General features: G+C 40.1%; 1 protein-coding gene across 1 annotated transcript; it reads right to left on the bottom strand.

Annotated features, from left to right (window-relative positions):
• Positions 1 to 8805: 8805 nt before the first annotated feature.
• On the bottom strand, positions 8806 to 14597 carry nots (nothepsin). The gene is made up of 9 exons (XM_057323565.1): positions 13906 to 14597; positions 13466 to 13649; positions 10964 to 11081; positions 10739 to 10857; positions 10240 to 10436; positions 10043 to 10165; positions 9816 to 9969; positions 9639 to 9737; positions 8806 to 9563 (listed from the first exon to the last, which is right to left on the bottom strand). The coding sequence occupies exons 1-9, from the start codon at positions 13959 to 13961 to the stop codon at positions 9396 to 9398; spliced, it is 1218 nt and encodes a 405-aa protein (XP_057179548.1). The 5' UTR covers positions 13962 to 14597; the 3' UTR covers positions 8806 to 9395.
• Between the last annotated feature and the right edge of the window lie 4190 nt (positions 14598 to 18787).

Below are 18787 nucleotides of genomic sequence, written 5' to 3'. Positions count from 1 at the left end.
GTTCGTTCGGTTTGCTGTTACGTAATCGGACAAACGTCCATAAACCGAGCCTTCTCCTCGATATCATTTACTGATTCGTCAGCAGCCCAGCGCCCGCCTACTTACGTCTACCTGTCAGCCAATCACATACGCCTGCTAGGAGAACGTGCCTTTACGTAATGAATATTCATGATCCATCCTTTCCCACAGTAGGATCGGGATCATCCTGCCGGATTGGGCGGAGGCGCAGAGGTGCTCGCGCAGGCGCAGTTAAAGCGCTGTTACAAAATACATTGAATTGGAGTTTCGTCACAGCCCGAGCAAAATATGTAAGCTATAATAATAATATATAATAATAATAATAATGACGTTGCATTAAAGCCATCGATATTTAAAGTATGCATTTACAGCATATAGCTATAAATTAAATCAATTCTAACTTATTATCACTGTAATTATTTGTATTTTTAATTACATCCCACCTAGCAAAGGTATCTCCAGAATATATCTTTTCTATGTCTTATATGGTGATTTGCAAATTTGTCCATAGTTATGCAATAGGTATTTTGGATGTACAAGGGGTGGGGAGTGGGGGTGAGGGGTTGTCAGTTTATTTAAAGGTCAATTTAAGGACTCAACAAATATATAAATTTCCTGACACAAACCTTTTAGTAAAAAAAATCACATTCGGTTTAAATTGCTGGGGTCAAATTGACCCCAGTGGGAAAAAGATGTTATCAGATTTAATGGTAACAGGAGGGTTAAGGACCACGATTCTCTGCAGGCATTAACGTTTTTGCAATTTGTGACTTCTTCGCATCGAGGTCCGCACACTTCTTGTGACAATTGTAAAGAACTCATGAGCGGCACACTGCAAATTACTCTCGATTCCGGCTTTCGAGAGCTTCGAAGCTCAGTTTTTTCATCTGGATTGGAGTGGCCCGGTGTGCGTGGGAGTTGTTTACCAGCCTCCCCACACCAATAAGGACTTTATACAGCACTTTACTGAACTGATCGGCCACATCACCACTAAGTACGATCATTTTTTACTGTTGGGCGATTTTAACGTCCATGTTTCCTGCTCATCAAATTCGCTATCTCTTGACTTTCTTAATTTAATTACTGATTTTAATTTATCACAGTGGATTAAAGATCCCACACATATCCAGGGTCATACTCTGGATCTGGTCCTTTCATTAGGGCTCGATGTGTCTGACATTCTGCTCTCCGACTTTTTGATTTCTGATCACAAGCCTATTTTATTCAAATTGATGCTCCCAGTTCCCCGTCACCCTTCTAACCCATGTCCCACCCTGGCTCGATCGTACCCCCCTCAATTTAGCGCAATCTTTAACTCGTGCTTTGTTGAACGCTGCTCACATCTCCACCTTGACGATCCATTACCGGACCTGGATGCCAACCAACATTTTAACCTTTTATACTCTGCCTGGCTTGAGGTAGCAAATGTGACTGCCCCCTTCAAGCCCCTTAAACATAAATCCAAATCCGCTCATTGGCAAACTGCGGCTACTCGTCTTTTAAGACAATCCTTTAGAAAGGCTGAACGGAAATGGCAAAAAGACAAACTGTATAGCTCCCTTCTGTTGGTTAGAAACTCTCTGTTTACATATCTAACTGCAGCTAAAGCTGCAAAAGCTGTTTATTACATAATCGAAAATAACCATGCTAGACCTAAGGTTTTATTTTCGATCATTCAATCTGTCATTAACCCTGTTGATAATACCATTCCTGGTGCTTCTGATGCCCTTTGCGAAGGCCTTCTGAGTTATTTTACAGACAAAATCTATAGTCTAAGACTAAGCATATCCCCCACCTCCACACTAGTTGACACGCCAATACTGTTATCCGCCTCCAGTTGCCTAAAGGAATTTGAGCCTATTAACATTGAGGTTCTGAGAGAGGTGATTGATGGATTCAAACCATCCTTCTGCCCTAGTGATATCATTCACCCTCGATATCTAAAATTAATTACGAATTCGATTGGCCCGGGGTTACTGTCACTTATCAATAAGTGTCTTCAGTCGGGCTTTGTTCCCAATGACCTCAAAGTGGCGTTAGTCACACCCATACTTAAGAAGCCTTCACTTGACCCTTCTGTTTTTAAAAACTTTCACCCAATCTCTGTTTTGCCTTTTATTTCTAAAGTGCTGGAGAAAACTGTGTTAAATCAACTTCAATGTTATTTGTCTGACAATTGTATCTACGAGGTATTTCAATCTGGTTTTAAGACTGCCCACAGTACCGAGTCGGCTTTGTTGAGAGTTTTAAACGATATATACCTCGCTACTGATGCATTGAATCCAGTCTCCCTAGTTCTTTTAGACTTATCGGTGGCATTTGATACTATTGACCACTCTCTCTTAATTTCAAGATTAGATCAGTCAGTGGGCATTAAAGACAAGGCCCTACTTTGGTTCAAGTCTTACCTGTCGAATCGTAAATTTCGGGTGAAGATGGGTAATTTCTCCTCCTCTCTCGCTCCGCTGACTTGCGGCCTTCCTCAAGGCTCTATTCTTTCTCCTTCTCTCTTTTCAATTTATATGCTACCCCTGGGTTTATTTTTACGGAAATATGGTGTTTCTTTCCACTTTTATGCGGATGACACCCAAAATTTATCTTCCTATTAACCATAAAAACCTTACTGCGATCACTTCGCTTCTCCAATGTTTTGAGGAGGTGAAATCCTGGCTGATCCAAAACTTTCTCTTCTTAAATACAGACAAGACTGAGGTCATTGTATTCGGCCCAAATGTTAACTATTCGATGAATTGTCCAGAGCTAGATTGCTTCTCCTCAATTAGATCATCTCAGGTACGAAACCTCGGCATCCTCATCGACCAGCATTTAGAATTTGACAAACAGATTTCTAATTTTTTAACGTTAAATGAAGATAAAACTGAGGTGATTCTTTTTAGTCCGTCTGCTCACTCTCAGGCCACCAGTCCTGATTTGGGCTGCCTATCAACTTTTAGATCCTCTCATGTGCGTAATTTGGGTGTCCACTTCGATGAGTCACTAAAACTCGACAAGCATATCTCCACTGTAATTGGCTCAAGCTTCTACCAACTCCACCTGCTGTCTAAAATCAAACACTTCTTAAACGCTTCTATGTTAGAGATAGTTGTTCATGAGTTTATCACTACACGCTTGGACTACTGCAACTCACTGTATTTTGGTATTGCTCAGTCACAAATTACCCGTGTACAACTGGTTCAGAATGCTGCTGCGAGATTCATTACAAAAAGTCGAAAATATGACAACATCACCCCTATTATGAAGACCCTTCACTGGCTGCCTATCCAACACCGAATTGTTTTTAAAATCCTCTTATTGGTCTATAAGTCCCTGCATAACCAAGCCCCCAGTTATTTGTCAGAGCTGCTGCATCCCTACATCCCCATTAGAAACTTGCGTTCCAGCAACCTGAATCTCCTTAAGGTTCCAAAGTCCAGACTTAAATGTAGAGGAGACCGAGCTTTTTCTGTAGCTGACCCTATGCTGTGGAACAATCTGCCAACAGAGGTCAGAGTGGCCCCCTCTTTTCTCATTTTTAAATCTCGTCTAAAAACGTATTTATTCGATCTGGCCTACTATTAAGGATGTTTTTTTCCACTTGTTTTTGCTTTTATTACTGTTTTTGGAGTTTGAAATGAGATGTATGAGATCTTAATTGAAATGTACAGCACTTTGGTCAGTCGTGTGGCTGTTTAACAAGTGCTCTATAAATAAATGAACTTGAACTTGAACTTCTGCCGTTATTGGCTCAAGCTTCCACCAGCTATGCCTCTTACCGAAGATCAAAAACTTCCTTAACCCTAAAGCCTTAGAAATGGCCGTTCATGCTTTTGTGACATCTCGGCTAGATTACTGCAATTCCCTCTATTGTGGTATCTCTAAATCACAGCTAGCTCGCTTGCAGCTTGTTCAAAATGCTGCGGGCAGGCTTCTTGTCGGATGTAACAAATTTGAGCACATCACTCCTAAGCTTAGAGCCTTACACTGGCTGCCTGTCCTTCAGAGAATTGACTTTAAGATTCTCCTATTTGTTTACAAATCCTTGAATAATTTTTCCCCAGTTTACCTTGCTTAACTACTCCATAGTTACATCCCTACTAGATGCCTGCGGTCAGGTGCCCAGGCTCTACTGGTTGTTCCCCAGGCAAGGCTAAAAAGAAGAGGGGAGCGCGCGTTTGCAGTGACCGGGCCCCGTCTCTGGAACTCTCTCCCCTTAGAGATCAGATTGGCACCCTCTATGGCTATTTTTAAATCTCGGTTAAAATCTCATTTGTTTGCCTTAGCTTTTTAGGTTATGGACTATGGACACTCGGTTTTTAGGTTTTTAGGTTTTAATTTTATTTTTTATTCCTATTCTTAGTGTGTGTGTGTTATGTTCGATGCTTTGTCTGTGAAGCACCTTGGTCAGTCTACTGGCTGTTGAAAGGTGCTATACAAATAAAATGAACTTGAACTTCTGCATATTTTAAGACAAACAAAATTTAGCAAGAATTAGCAAAGAACAAAAAAAAAAACAAAAAACTGCTTAGCAATGTCCTCAACTACATGCATGAATGATTCAATTCTGACTCATGCTCAGGTCCTAACCCCAAACCAGAAGAATTAAAGATTAAATCTGCAAATTTAATAACAATCGCAGTGATTACAACTAACAGAAATAGAATGTATGTACACTGTAAACCCGGACAAGTTGAGTGTACTTAAACATTTTGAGGTAACCGATTACCTTAAAAAAGTTAAGTAATGTGCATTTGATATTTGAGTAAAGAGAACTTAAAATGTTCAGCTCATCCAACATATAAAAGGGCATTGTACTAAATTCTGAGTAGACTGAATTTAAAATAATTAGTAACATCAACTGCTCTGTCAAACTGTGAAATGTAATAAGTTGACTTTACTTAAAAAAAAATGAGGGAAAAAAATGAGGAAAGTAAAGTGTTTTAATTTTAAGTTTGTAGAACTCAATAATAATTGTTGTCTGAACTTACTGATCAAATATAATTAAGTACTGCTGACTTAAAATCATTACTTAAGTTAACTTATTATAATAGTGTTCACTTTACTAAAACAATATTAGCAAGTGATTAAACTTCCATTATGGTGATGAGTGTTTGCTTTAGTTGGGCTCTTGACTCTTGGCTTCTGTTAAGTTAACTTCTCTGTCAGTGCTTGTGTGTGTTTCATCTCTCAACTCTCAACTTTATTTATATAACGCTTTTTACAATTTTCATTGTTAAAAATGAAAATTTTTAACAAGCTGCGTTTCCGCTTTGGCCGGCTGAATTTGGTTACAGGCCTGCTCTCCGTGACTGCTATAAAACAAAGGCAAGCAGTAATTATTATTAGTGTTAAGGCTGTAAGTTCATTTTTTTGCACATAGCACTGGTAGAAAGGTTTAAAGTTTGATAGCACAGGCCAAACTGTAGGAGTATAAATCGTCTGTTGTCATCATTAAAAATATATATGCAAGTGTAGTTCATTATGAATAGGCAGATAACTAACAAAAGGCATTAATGTCACATACAGATGGATAAATTAGGGCCATATCATTTTTAGATTACCTGTGTGATTAGTGTTTTTCTTTTTTTACTATACAATAGTGGTATATTCATCCACATAAATTACTGTAGGTTACTTTAGTGTTTACTATAGTAAACTGCAGTAAAATACTTACTGTATTGTTTTTGAACTTTACTATAGTATACAGTGTTTATCAATTTACTATAAGGACACTTCAGTTTTCAAAGCAAATACTATAGTTCACAACAGTATTTTTTGTCTGAGTGTTCAATTTAACGGGACTTTTATTTTGACGGGTCTTCGGGAAGACGCTTGTTTGCAGATAGCTTCACTCAAACAGTAAACTAGGGATGTCCCGATCAGGTTTTTTTGCCCTCGAGTCCGAGTCATTTGATTTTGAGTATCTACCGATACCGAGTCCCGATCCGATACTTCTATAATACATAAAAAAAAGAATAAAGAAGAGCGAAGAAACTGATCCAGGATGTTCCTTATTTTTTATTTAATTCACCTTATTTTAACATTCAACAACTCTGTTAACAAACAGAGCACTTCTGTGAGGTAGCTTGAACAATCAAGTAATAAATAACATAAATTCTTCACAGCCTTTTCCTTTCCACCTCTTGCAATCCCAAGTTTACATATCTCACAGTTTGCTATGGCAATGTTGTTGTCATCAACTTTATAATACCTCCAGACCGCAGACATACTCGCGCTTTCCGCTTCAAGCTGCTTCCGTGTTCTACTTTGCCGGCATTTAACCAATAGCGTCTCTGAAACAAAGTGATGTCATGCCGCACGCGTTGTTGTTTCTGTGTGGAGTCAAGGGGTCTAACTCTGTGCCACCGCATAACTATAGATGTTTAAAAAAATAATGAGAATATATATACTTATATATCCGAGTCCTGATCGGGAGGTAACGTCCGATTCCGATCGAGTCTGAAACCACGTGATCGGGCCCGATTTCCGATCACGTGATCGGATCTGGACACCCCTACAGTAAACGCTCGTAAAATAAACTCACAGAGCAACTCTGGAGATGAAGTTCATGTGTGCATATCCTCACACTGAGCAGACGCAGATAAATCCTCGACCATCACTCGTGTTGTATGTTAAACTGCACATAATTCACTCAGACACGTAGAACAGCAGATGACATTTAAACAGGATTTAACAGGATTCCGCATCCGCATGTATGGACTCAGTGCGATGCGCCATTGATTATTGTCACACAAACAAGCACAACCACGACAAACACACTTCACACAAACACACAGCTCTGTCTAATGCACATATTCTTATTATTCTACATATATGTCGCACTGTTGTTATGTTTTTTTCAAGTTACTTGTCCAGTCGGGCAAGTAAAGTTATCTCTCACTTTCATCTCTCAGTTATCTCTCTCACTGCTCCAAGTGAGCCCACGGTTCATTTTGGGAGCCATTAGCAAAACAATCGCTTCTGCGTCACGCAACTTTACATAATTACCCATCATACATTGTGACACAGCCTGGTTCGTTGGTCCGTTGGGTCGGATGGCTTTCACACGTCTAGTGAACCGCTCCATAGTTCGTTTACAATCGGGCTGAGACCACCTTGTTCAGGCGGTCTCGGAGCGATTGTTTTGGGGCGGATCCTAGAACACCTTGCCGTGTTCACATATGCCTAAACGAATCGAACCAAGAGAGAAAACGCACCAGGTTCCGAAACAAACCCTTATGTGTGAAAACGTTCTAAATGTGAATGTACTGTACATTGCGCCATGCTCTAACCACTGAGCTACAGGAAAGCTCTGCACTTCTGTGATTGATGTAGATTGCACATTCACTGACGCGTGTTTGAATTTAAATCATCCCTTAAAACTCCTTATATATACACTGCTGACTCAGTGTGAGAGAGGTCATTCAAGTTCGGATGGGAGGTTAACGTTTTCAATGGTGTGACAAACTTAGAACACATCATGAATACACAGACTTTAAGGTCCAGATCCAGACCAAGATTCATTTCCAAATGTGATTTAAAAGCTGTTCATGAAGCCATTCTGGTGCTTAATCACACATTTCTACATCTTCCCATAGATGTGATTGGCTTTTAGAGACAACGTTACACACACACTGTCATGGTTCTGCCCCATCTTGTCTTGCTACTCTTGATCTAGTGGCAGAAGCATGACAGAACCTCTTGTTTCATGTGGAGAGAAGCATTTTGTCCCACTTGGCCTTCCACATGCTCTCTCCAGGTCTCGTCATTGTTCCTGCCCTCTTGTTTCCTCATTAGTGGTTGTTATTAGTTCATGCCCCGCACCTGTCCCCTCTTTAATTTGTTCCGTTATTTAATGCCCTTGTGTCTTCTGTCTTGTGTCGGTTAATTTTGCCTTGTTTGTCCGTCGTCACCCTCCCGGTCTGTATTGCTGTGTTTTCTAGTTTAGTTAGTTGTAGTTTACTGTATGTCTAGTGTTTGTATTTAGTCTTGTCTAGTTTAGTGTAGTTAGTCTATGTTCCTGTTTACCTCTTGTTATTCCCTTGCTGTTTTCTTGTGTTACCCCCACGTGAGTTTTTGTTTTATATTTATTTAATCAAATTAATTTTATTTAACCCCTTGCTGTCTGCGCCTGGGTCCTGTCTTGCATATTCCTGACAGAATGAACCGACCCCCTCTTGATTTGATCCCTTATTTAATGCCCCTTTGTTCTCTGTCCTGTGCTGGTTCATTGTGCGTGTATGTGTCACTTGTATGGTGAGTGCCTGTTCCGTGTCAGTCTAGTCTAGTGTAGTCATTTGTAGTTCATGTTTATGTTAATCTTAATCTTGTTAGGTGTAATTAGTCTTAGTCCTGTCCTGTTGTAGATTCCCGTTTTATTATGTTACCCCCACGTGGGTCTTTGTTTTGTATTTTTGTTAATAAATGTCTTACCTGCTGTCTGCGTTTGGGTCCTCTCTCCTTGTCTCACCACCCGTTCATGACACACACATTACCATGACAACTCAAACTTAGACTTATCCATCCAGAATACTTCTTATAATCATTTAACGGTCAATATTTAAAGTGTGCATGAAAGCTCTATTATATATCAGTATCAAACCAGCAGTATCCCAGAATCTTTTTTTCACTTTGCAGATAAATCTGGTGTTCAGCGTGAACTGTTCAATGAGGTTAAGCTCTTCTAGATGTAGCAAACATGATCAATGATCGACCACCATATTAGAAATCATGCACGATACAACATTTGTTCACATTTATTAATTTGTCAAAAAGTTTGATCCAAAACAACAAGTGTGATACATTTGATGAATTGTAATCATTAGGGCTGGGGAAAATAACGATTGTTCGATTTTAACCTATCTTCAATTTAACGAAACAATATCGATTCGGGAAATGTGAATATCTGTATTTTGCCTCTCATCCTAATGATGTCGCCATCAATCGTGCTGATATTTATTGACCCGTATTGAATATTGAAATCTGTTTTATTCTTAGAAACATGTTTCATGTAGTTGTGAATTTAACTGTTAATGTGTATTTCACTAATATAGCTGAGTAAGAGGCTTTCAGTTACCAGCATGTATATTTAAATATGAATTCAATGACGGCAAACTAGCATTTTAATCTAAGTACTGATAACTAATCGACATTGAATCGAAACCATATAAATAAGAATCGAATCGACAGTTTGGTCGCAAAACCCAGCCCTGGTAATCATGGTATTTAAACCCATGGGATAGGTGATGCTAAAAACATTAATTCAAAAGAGCAAACATTGAGATCATGCTACTTTACTCTCTTGTGTTTAGACTGATGTTGTGAACGAGAACGAGAGGTGCATTCAGCAGCACGTGTGTATAATGTGAAGCTCTTTGGCGTTAGAGAGAGAGATGAGCGAACCCCACTCGATTATGACCTCTGTCGTAGATGCTGTAGAACTGAGAGAGAAACACATCTCCCAGAATCCACATGGGTCCGGATGGAGACGTGGGCATGTCTATGGACTGAAAGCCGCTGAAGCACAACTCCTTATTGTTCAGGATCTCCTACACACAAAATCACTTTCATTCATTTGAAGCTTTCGTAAATCACAAATCATTTCTGAGAGGCGGTGTACTCACTCTCCTGACGTACTGATCTCCAGTCAGCGGATACTCCACCTGATTGATCAGGAAAGACACCACAGGCAGACTGCTGATCCGGGTACAGTCCAACAGATACTGAAAAACGACGCCTGAACGCTTAACTCACGTCGTCTTATCTGAAACGTGGATGTGTGAGAGCAAGCGTCTCCTCACCTCTCCGATGGCAGTGGGCGTGGCTCCGATGAACTGCTGAAGTATGAGGATGTCTTTGCTCGGGCCGGCGATCAGAGATGTTCCTGTGTCCGCTATCGCTTGACATCCGTGAGGAGTACGACGGCAGAAGCTCAGAGCTCCCTGGACCTTCACGCTACACACGACACAACACAATCATCGATGTCTGTGTGTGACGCTGATGATGAAGGTGTGTGAGGTGAACTCACCCGTCTATTCTGAACTGCCAGTAGCCCTTCTGACTGACTGGAACCCAGTTCACAGGAGGAACAAACAGCGTTTCATCCACACCACCCAACAACAGCTCTCCACCAAAACCCGACCCATTGCTCCTGTCAGTGACAACACAGTGACAAAAACTCCATCTGTGGGCAGGTTTACACGTGACAGGACTGGGTTTTCTTACTTGAGATAGAAGGAGAACACGGGCTCGTCTACACTCTTCTGTGAGATCATACTGTCGAACACGGGTGAACCCAGTTCCTCGGCCAGCTGAGGGAAAGCCAAACCCAAAACCCCGTCAAACTGGGCCATGACGAAAGCAAAACCCGGCTCATACACGCCCTCTCCAAACATCTGATTCTGAACCGTCACAGAGCCCACCTGAATCAACACGAGAGAGACACATGAGGAGGTCTAAACCCGACTCCGCTGGACATTCATGTGAGCAGGGACTCAACATCATGTCCTGGTACACTCATCAAAATAAAGGTGCTTGAAAGGTTCTTCACAGCGATGCCACTGAAGAACCATTTTTGGTTCCACAAACAACCATTCAGTCAAAGGTTCTTTACGGAACCATCTCCTTCTTACCTGAAGGTAAACATGACCCAGAGCACATCAAATACACCTGCTGTGAGGACGAACATGGACATAGTCTGTCCTAACGCTCTAGATGACATCACCTTGAGTTGTTCTCTGGCCATGACTCCCAGCAGATGTCCGGAGCCGTAATGAATACCAAACACTCGTCCATCATGTGTGTATGTGCTCGATTCAAAGGCCTTGAACTTGTGGTGCATCGCTGTGCCAACAGAAGAACACAATGACCCAGCAGCACAAATAACCTCCACATCACGCATTCATCTGTGAAACCGCGTGTGTGTGTAAATACAGAAGGAGAGTTATACCACACGCCTGGCTGACACAGTATGATGAAGGAACCCAAAGATCAGACGAGCCCGTGTCAAAAATCACTGTGAAATTCTGCCGTGGATTCCCCAGACTGATCTCCCCGAAGAACTGAGCCTTTATACACACAAACAACACCTCAATCATTATAAAACACGGTTTTACATATCATGGTTTATGGAATGATTTTGCGGACTAAATTAAAAAGGCATTGCAAACTGCATTTGCAAATGCGTTTTCTATTTGTTCGTGTCAAAATTGTGACATAATTCAAATGCAAACCGTTTTCATTTGGATTTTATGCGAACGTACAATGTCTGCCAAATTTCAAAAGGAAAAGCAAAGTCTATTTGCAAATGAATTACCTCTGTCTTACAAGTTACGACCCTGCCATATTTAAATCACAATATCAATTCCCCATATGCTATTTCACTTCCTCTGGTGTCGCGTATTAAGCCTGCCTAAACTCAAATGAAGTCGCAAATCCCTTTGCATTTGCGTTTCCCCTGACTTGTACAGAAACCTGTCAATCAATGGCGGGGGTGGGCTTATTCAACGGGGCGTGTTTGTATCGGGAAGTGACGTCATTCACCGTCGACTGGAACTTAAGTAGATACATGCGATACAGCTAAACACATGAGGAGTGAAGTTACAACTGCACTCACAATCGGCGTTGAAAACGTTTTCAGTTTTTTGTTTGTTTGGAAATAACTCGCGCTGGCACTCTGGGCTCAGAGCGGCATCACTTAGCATGTGAAACTTCGATGCAGGATGGATAATCATCACCTTCTGCAACATTCCTCTACACATGTTTGTTTGTTTGTGGTATTCGTTTTCACAGTACTCCGAAGTCAAAGCGAGGACATGACATTTATTGACAACACCGTGACCGTATTTTGCATCATGATTAACACTGTTGTAAACCATAGCAAAACATGTTCACTTTGTATGAATAAACAGCATCCTGCATTATCATTGTTGTTCATTATGCATATAACAAGTTAATAATAAATGACAAAAGTATGTGAATTCTACATCTCTTTATTTGTGTATCATAACATAGTGAGACAAAGACAAACTTGTGCTCCAGTGTTTTAGTGAGTTTGCTGGACACAGAAGTAGCTTACCTTTTACCTTTCTGTGTTTTTCTTATTTGCTCCTGTAAAGCTGCTTTGGAACAATGCACATTGTGAAAAGCGCTATATAAATAAAATTGAATTGAAGTAGCTGTCATCTACAAATTACTGGATGGAGTTGTTGCTGTATTTAAACTTTCATTTAATTTCCAAACAGCCTTTTCAACAACATGTGCAGTAAATGAGCCCATCAGGTGATGCACCAACCTGAGAAATTCATGTAATTATGATGAATCCACACGGCTTCAATATGACTTTTATTGGTAGCTCATTGAGATCACCAGACCACTGTTTGTGTTCATCTGTTTATCGAGCCGTTGAACTTCTTTAAATTATACTTGTTAAGTATCGCAATTGTGATTGATTGTAAAGATTTTCTCTATATGAAACTTCGCATCGGATCCTCGTTTGTTCCATTATTGTTATTTTGGCTTTTAGCTGTAGCTGAATCCTTTTCAGCCACAACCGGTGTCACCTTAGTGTTCAAATGTTGGACTGACTGCCACCACTGCGACGGTGAATGACGTCACTTCCCGATACAAACACGCCCCGTTGAATAAGCCCACCCCCGCCATTGATTGACAGGTTTCTGTACAAGTCAGAGGAAACGCAAATGCAAAGGGATTTGCGACTTCATTTGAGTTTAGGCAGGCCTAATACGCGACACCAGAGGAAGTGAAATAGCATATGGGGAATTGCTATTGTGATTTAAATTTGGCAGGGTCGTAACTCGTAATACAGAGGTAATTCATTTGCAAATAGATTTTGCTTTTCCTTTTGAAATGTGGCAGATATTGTACGTTTGCGTAAATGCAAATGAAAACGGTTTGCATTTGTGTTTGAATTATGTCACAATTTTGACACGAACAAATAGAAAACGCATTTGCAAATGCAGTTTGCAATTCCTTTTTAATTTAGTCTGCAGAATCACTCCATAATGGTTTGTTTAAAGAGGACCATTTTGAAATAGCCACCGTTTTAACATCAACGATAACTGATCTTACATGTCTGTAAGCTAAATGATATTTTTAAGTGAAACTACTGGAAAACCAGCTTGTTAAACTAGAAATAGGGAATGCTTGATATAATAACCCTTAGAGTGAACTTAAGGAGATAAACACTGCTGTTGTTCCTATACTGTCAATATATGAAATCCTTATGTGGAAATATAGAGAATAATACATGGAAAATATATTACAATCTCACAATATATTGAATAAGAAATTGACGTTTTTCATATATTGAAAATTTAAGCACTTGGTTACAATATATGTAAATGTTTTTTTTAGATATTGCATTATATTTTCCAGTATATTTTGGTTCGTAGGGGGTAGTTTTTATATAAAAGTGTATGTTGTCTCTCACGTCCATGAAGTTGTAAAGTCTCTCAGCGGATTTGCTGTGCAGATGCAGGTAGTCGCGCGCAGGCGGAAAACACTGCGCGTAGCGGCGCAAGAACGCATCCGGCTCGTGCTCGCGCATGAACTCCTGCAGCTGTTCGGCGGCGCGCAGTTTACTCCGCACCGAGGGCGCGCGACTCAAAGGCACTCTGACAGGAAAAAAACGTTATTTTACAACACTCATTTAAACCCAGATGTGTGTCATCTCTGCGTGATATACAGTACCTGGTGAACAGATGTTTGACGTCATAACTGATACCGTGTACATTAGACCCAAATCACATTTTCAATTGATCTTTATTAATGGATTATAACTAAAGTGCATAATGTCTCTCAAGATTGTAAAATAAACCCATGAATGTGCTGTGTGAATACACTTTAAATGAAAAGAATGAGATCATTTACCTTATCAGACATTGCACAAATCCCAAACAAGTAAGCAGGATCAGAGACGTTCTCATGCTGTCTGCGTCGAGTCCAGATGAAATGATCCCAGTCACTGCATTTACTGCAGTAAACCACCTTATCTGAATAACCTGTGTCAGACATCAGGTCATCGGGTCAACGTCAGGTCAAGAACATCACATTCATTATCGCCCATACTAGAAAGGCAAACAGGTTCAGCAGTCATTTAAGAAAGGCAAATGTATGATTTGTTTTTATTCTGGTTTTGAAAATGTAGAATCATTTTTTGAAAGAGCATTTGAAGGTCAGTTTGACCCGGCCTTTTCACATGCTCTGTTGATTTAACACTTGGCATGCAGGCAGCTTACAGAAACACATTCTGGGGATTGTTACAGATCTTCACAAATCAAATATTAACTCCAATTTTGGAGGCTCTTGCCCATGGTAGCTGATAGGTTAGACGGCAGTACTCCGACAGAATCATGTCTTTGGCAATCCCAGTTTGATTCCCGGCTCGAGAACCTTTGCTGGTCACATTCCTCTCTGTTTGCCTCTCTTGTCCAATAAAGGCATAAAATGACTCCAGAAACGATTTATAAAAGAAGTTGTTTCGGTTAATGTTATTTGTATCTAAAATGAGCACTTGGCTCTTAATTTGTTTGTCTACATCAAGGTTATATTAGTAAACAATGCAGACAAAGACTTACATGTACGCTGTGTTCCAGGCAGCACCTACATTGAGAAAGTGTAAACTAATAACATGTCGATTTCTTCTAATGTTATAAGCATTTTAATACATTTTGTTATATCTCTTGACCACTAGGGGTCTATAATACTGACCTATAACTCTTCAAGTCCTCTCAGAACTTGACCCTGATGAGCCATAACAAGTTGCGTAACAATTTGTCCTTTTCATTTGTAAAATAATGCCATTTACGACAAAATTTCAAATGGGCGACGCCCACAATAGCAGACTGAGGAAATATTTTGGACTTTTCAGTTGAGCAGATTTTGAAAACCAAGTTTGAAAACACAGGGAAAGTAACTTAGGACACAATGAAACTTTTGACCAATAGTTGTCACCAAATTTCGGAGGCTGACAAGATGTACCAGTGATGATACATAACAAGTTTCTTGTTAATACACAAAAGTGTCGCAAAGACAGCAACATGACCCTTTGGCGAGCTCGCCTTAGAATTTGTTAACGCTGTATACTAGAACCATTCGATCAAACAAAAAGCTTTTAATCACTTTTGTCAGTACTGTCTCAGAGAGCTACACACCAAATTTCATGCAAATCTGGCCTATAACTTTAGGTCCTTTCAGAACATGACCTTGATGAACCTAGTCTTGCGAATTTATCGCCGCTTTCTTTGCAAGGCCCACCCAAGAGGCCATATGACCGACAGGTAAAGCAACCAATCACGTTTCTTTTTGTGCCGCGTCATGTTTAGAGGAGTGGAAAGTCCCCGCAGTATCAGACCAGTGTAAATTCACAAATGTGTCAAAAGTTAACAGCAACCATATGATTATAAGTTTATGCCGTGAACCTCACATACTTTTAAGAATTAAGCGTTTAGTCGATCGTGATGAATTCTTATAGCAACCGTTGTAAACACGACAGCTTACTTCTTAGATCAGACGGCTTCGTGCTGTTTCCAGGCGGATTGTTAAAGAACGCGACACGCACGTCTCCGGGAAATCCTGTGATATTCAACCAATCAGATGACGACTTCGAATGTGCTGAAGTGTTTCCAGAAAAGTGTGCCTTATGCATCAGACGTTCAGCCAACGGTCTTTGGGCGTGATGTCTGAGACTATGATGAACCATACAAAGTATGGTATTGATTTGCCATTGCGAAGAGAGGCGATGCCCAAAATGGCAGACTGAAAAACATTGGTTATCCATCAAGCAAGACTCAAGGAATCAAATGATCATGACCACTCTCATGATTTTAAACCAAAGTTGTTCAAAGTTAGAAGTAAAAATAGCATTTTTTTGTATCTCTGGACCACTAGGTTGTGCTGTGCCAAAACGGTGACAAAAATGTTTTTCGGAAAAATTAAAAAGGTGAGAAAAGTAAATATAGATACAGAATTTTGTTTCTAGAATGTTTGGTTCAAAAGTTATAGGCAAAAATGTATGTGGAAGTTTGGACTGTTGGTGGCACTATGGAGTTTTGGTTCGAGACTTTTTGACATTTGCCATGGTAACAGTTTCGACTGTCCTCTATTGTGCGTGCCAAAGTTCCACAACTTTCCCATGTATGGTTCTATGGGCTGCCAGAGACTTCCATGGCAGAAGAAGAACACTTATGGATGCAATAGGTCTCTACGCCACTTCATGGCTTGACCCCTAACAAGAACAGAAAAACAACACAGTAGAAACACTGAACAATGCAGCCAGCATGTCGACATATTGGAACTGGTAAACAGGACACTGTCCTCTCAATGGTGCCAGTAAGAGTCAAAGCTGTTAAGGGTGATCAGGTTGTACCATTGACCGGGAAGTTTCCTTTGGGAGTCAGAATACAGCTGGCAGGCAGTTGAAGAGTACCACACGTCTTTACCACAGTTAAAGATACTTCAAGTCCAACCCATTAGCTTCTCTCTTACCTTTCAGACTGGACCAGGTTACTAAATGCTGTTGCCTGGTATCAAAAGCTTGGAGAACTAAAAGAACTTTGCAGTAATGTCACCAACGGAAATTGAGCTCCAGTCTGCATGCATCTTTAGATCAACACTTGGTAGCCAGTGTGTATCTCTCAACGATCTTTGAAGAGCAGAAAGAGCAACTGTCTCCTCTACTCAAAGACAGACTTTACAAATGAGCTTAGAATCAGAATCAGAAAGAGCTTTATTGCCAAGTGTGTTTGCACATACAAGGAATTTGTTTTGGTGACAGGAGCATCCAGAACACAGAAACAGCAACAACAGTACACAGAGACCATAACACAATAGAATACAGTACACAATGATTTAAATAAGGGCCTATGGGTATAAACAATTAAGAAATACAATACAATAAACATACACAGCAAAGTCCATGGTGTAAAAATGTACAAACTGGTGTATATATGAGTCCGTAGCTACGGGTGTACAAATGTACACTGAAACAGAGTTTTTCTGGTGTGAAATGTTTATTTATTAATGCAGTTAATTAATCAATTGAGTTGACTTTACAAGTGATGATTGATCTTTAGTGATTGGGGGATGGTGGCTTGTAGTTGGTGATGTCTTTAAGCAGGGCTCTAGACTAACTTTTTGCACTGGTTGCACTGGTGCACCCAAATTTTCGACCGCATTGCATTTAACACCGCAGTTTTACAAGTTCACTTTTTTAAAATCGTTGTCCATATAGGCAATATTGACTTGTAAATGATTAACTAACAATCTGGTCAACATAAAGTTCTTTATTTGAAGCACAATTCTACAAGAAAGCAGGGCTCTAGACTAACACTTGAGAGAGGTGGCACTGGTGCTACCAAGTTCTTCAGTTGGTGGCACCAGCCCTTCATTTGATAGCACCAGAGTCGTGTGGTGAGGTAAGAAAAAAGAATCACTAAAACTTCATTAAAATGTGTTTAATACATTAATAAATCAATTAGAAATTTAAAATAAAAATTGTTTATGATTGAATGATTTTTATTGTATATGTAAACTCTCTTTCAACACTTTACCATATTTAAAGCACATCTTTCTTAAAGCTACTTTCTTCCTTTATTTGTTGTGAACGACTCCTATAAGAGAACACAATTCCTTTAATATCAGTGAGTGTTTTTGGGCCCGTCCGTTGTTGTTTGATGAACATTATAAACAGAGATCTTTATTATGCTGCTGCCCCTTTAAGAGCTCGCGCAATATACTGGAACACGTGTTTTGTTTCCCAACTTTTTGGTCATTAAACAAATTTAATACCTTTTCAAGGTTTCTTGTTAATATGGGAATTTTTAGCTTATTTTGTGTTAATATGTCCGTTTCAGAGTAAGAAGGCGTGAAAGAGAACTCCGTTTAGTATTTTGTGCTCTGACTCTCTGGGCGCGCGCATCTCAAACAACCCGCGAGACCTGAAGGCTTTTAGTGATTATTCTTCCTGAAAGCTGCATTGATACACGTTTGGCTTCTATCAATAGCGACTCACAAATAAACAGTATTTAACGTGACGTATAACGTTATGCTTTGCAGTATTGTTAGAGATCTTTATACAATAGTTTAGTGCATCAAGTTTAAACACGTGTTTCCTGCATTAGCTTCACATGCATACAATACTTGCAACACATTTCGTTATCTTTGCTGTTTTGTACCTTAGCAGGGGAAAATATTGTATTCTGCATATTTATTTAAGTTGCAAGACTGAGCGCTTCACTCGTCTGCTCTTTCGGTCCTTCGCCTCTTACCCGTAACCCGCGAATTACGTCTTTGGGGGCGGGGCCACTGATAGATCAGTGAATGGTTGAAGGAGGGGAGACGAAAATGAGTGACTGAATGCGCAGCCTGCGCCATGTAACATTTCTGCGCATTAAATTTATAATACGCAAAAATTATATATTGATCAGTTTGACAGTCGCACCGGTGCGACCATTAAGAAAAACTTGTCGCACTGGCAGGAAAATTTGTCGCAAAATGAGACCATTTAGTCGCAGTCTAGCGTGTCAGAGCATTGGTTATGATTTTCGGACGGATCAGGCCTGAACATTATTCACGAAAAAGTTGTCAATCGTTCTTTTCATCTTCTCTCATCATCCGCGGCTACATCCACTCTGTTTATCTGACGGGCCTATAGGCTCCTCCCCTCTCTGGCTACTCACCTGTCTGACCGCAGCACAGCATTTTCAAACGTGCACACACGTACAGGAATCGGAAACAGGAAACGGCCAATCAG

This window comes from Triplophysa rosa, linkage group LG24, assembly GCF_024868665.1.
Source record: "Triplophysa rosa linkage group LG24, Trosa_1v2, whole genome shotgun sequence".
Lineage (NCBI taxonomy): Eukaryota > Metazoa > Chordata > Actinopteri > Cypriniformes > Nemacheilidae > Triplophysa > Triplophysa rosa.
The sequence above is the reverse complement of the archived record's forward strand: the minus strand, read 5'-3'. Positions and strand labels throughout refer to the sequence as shown.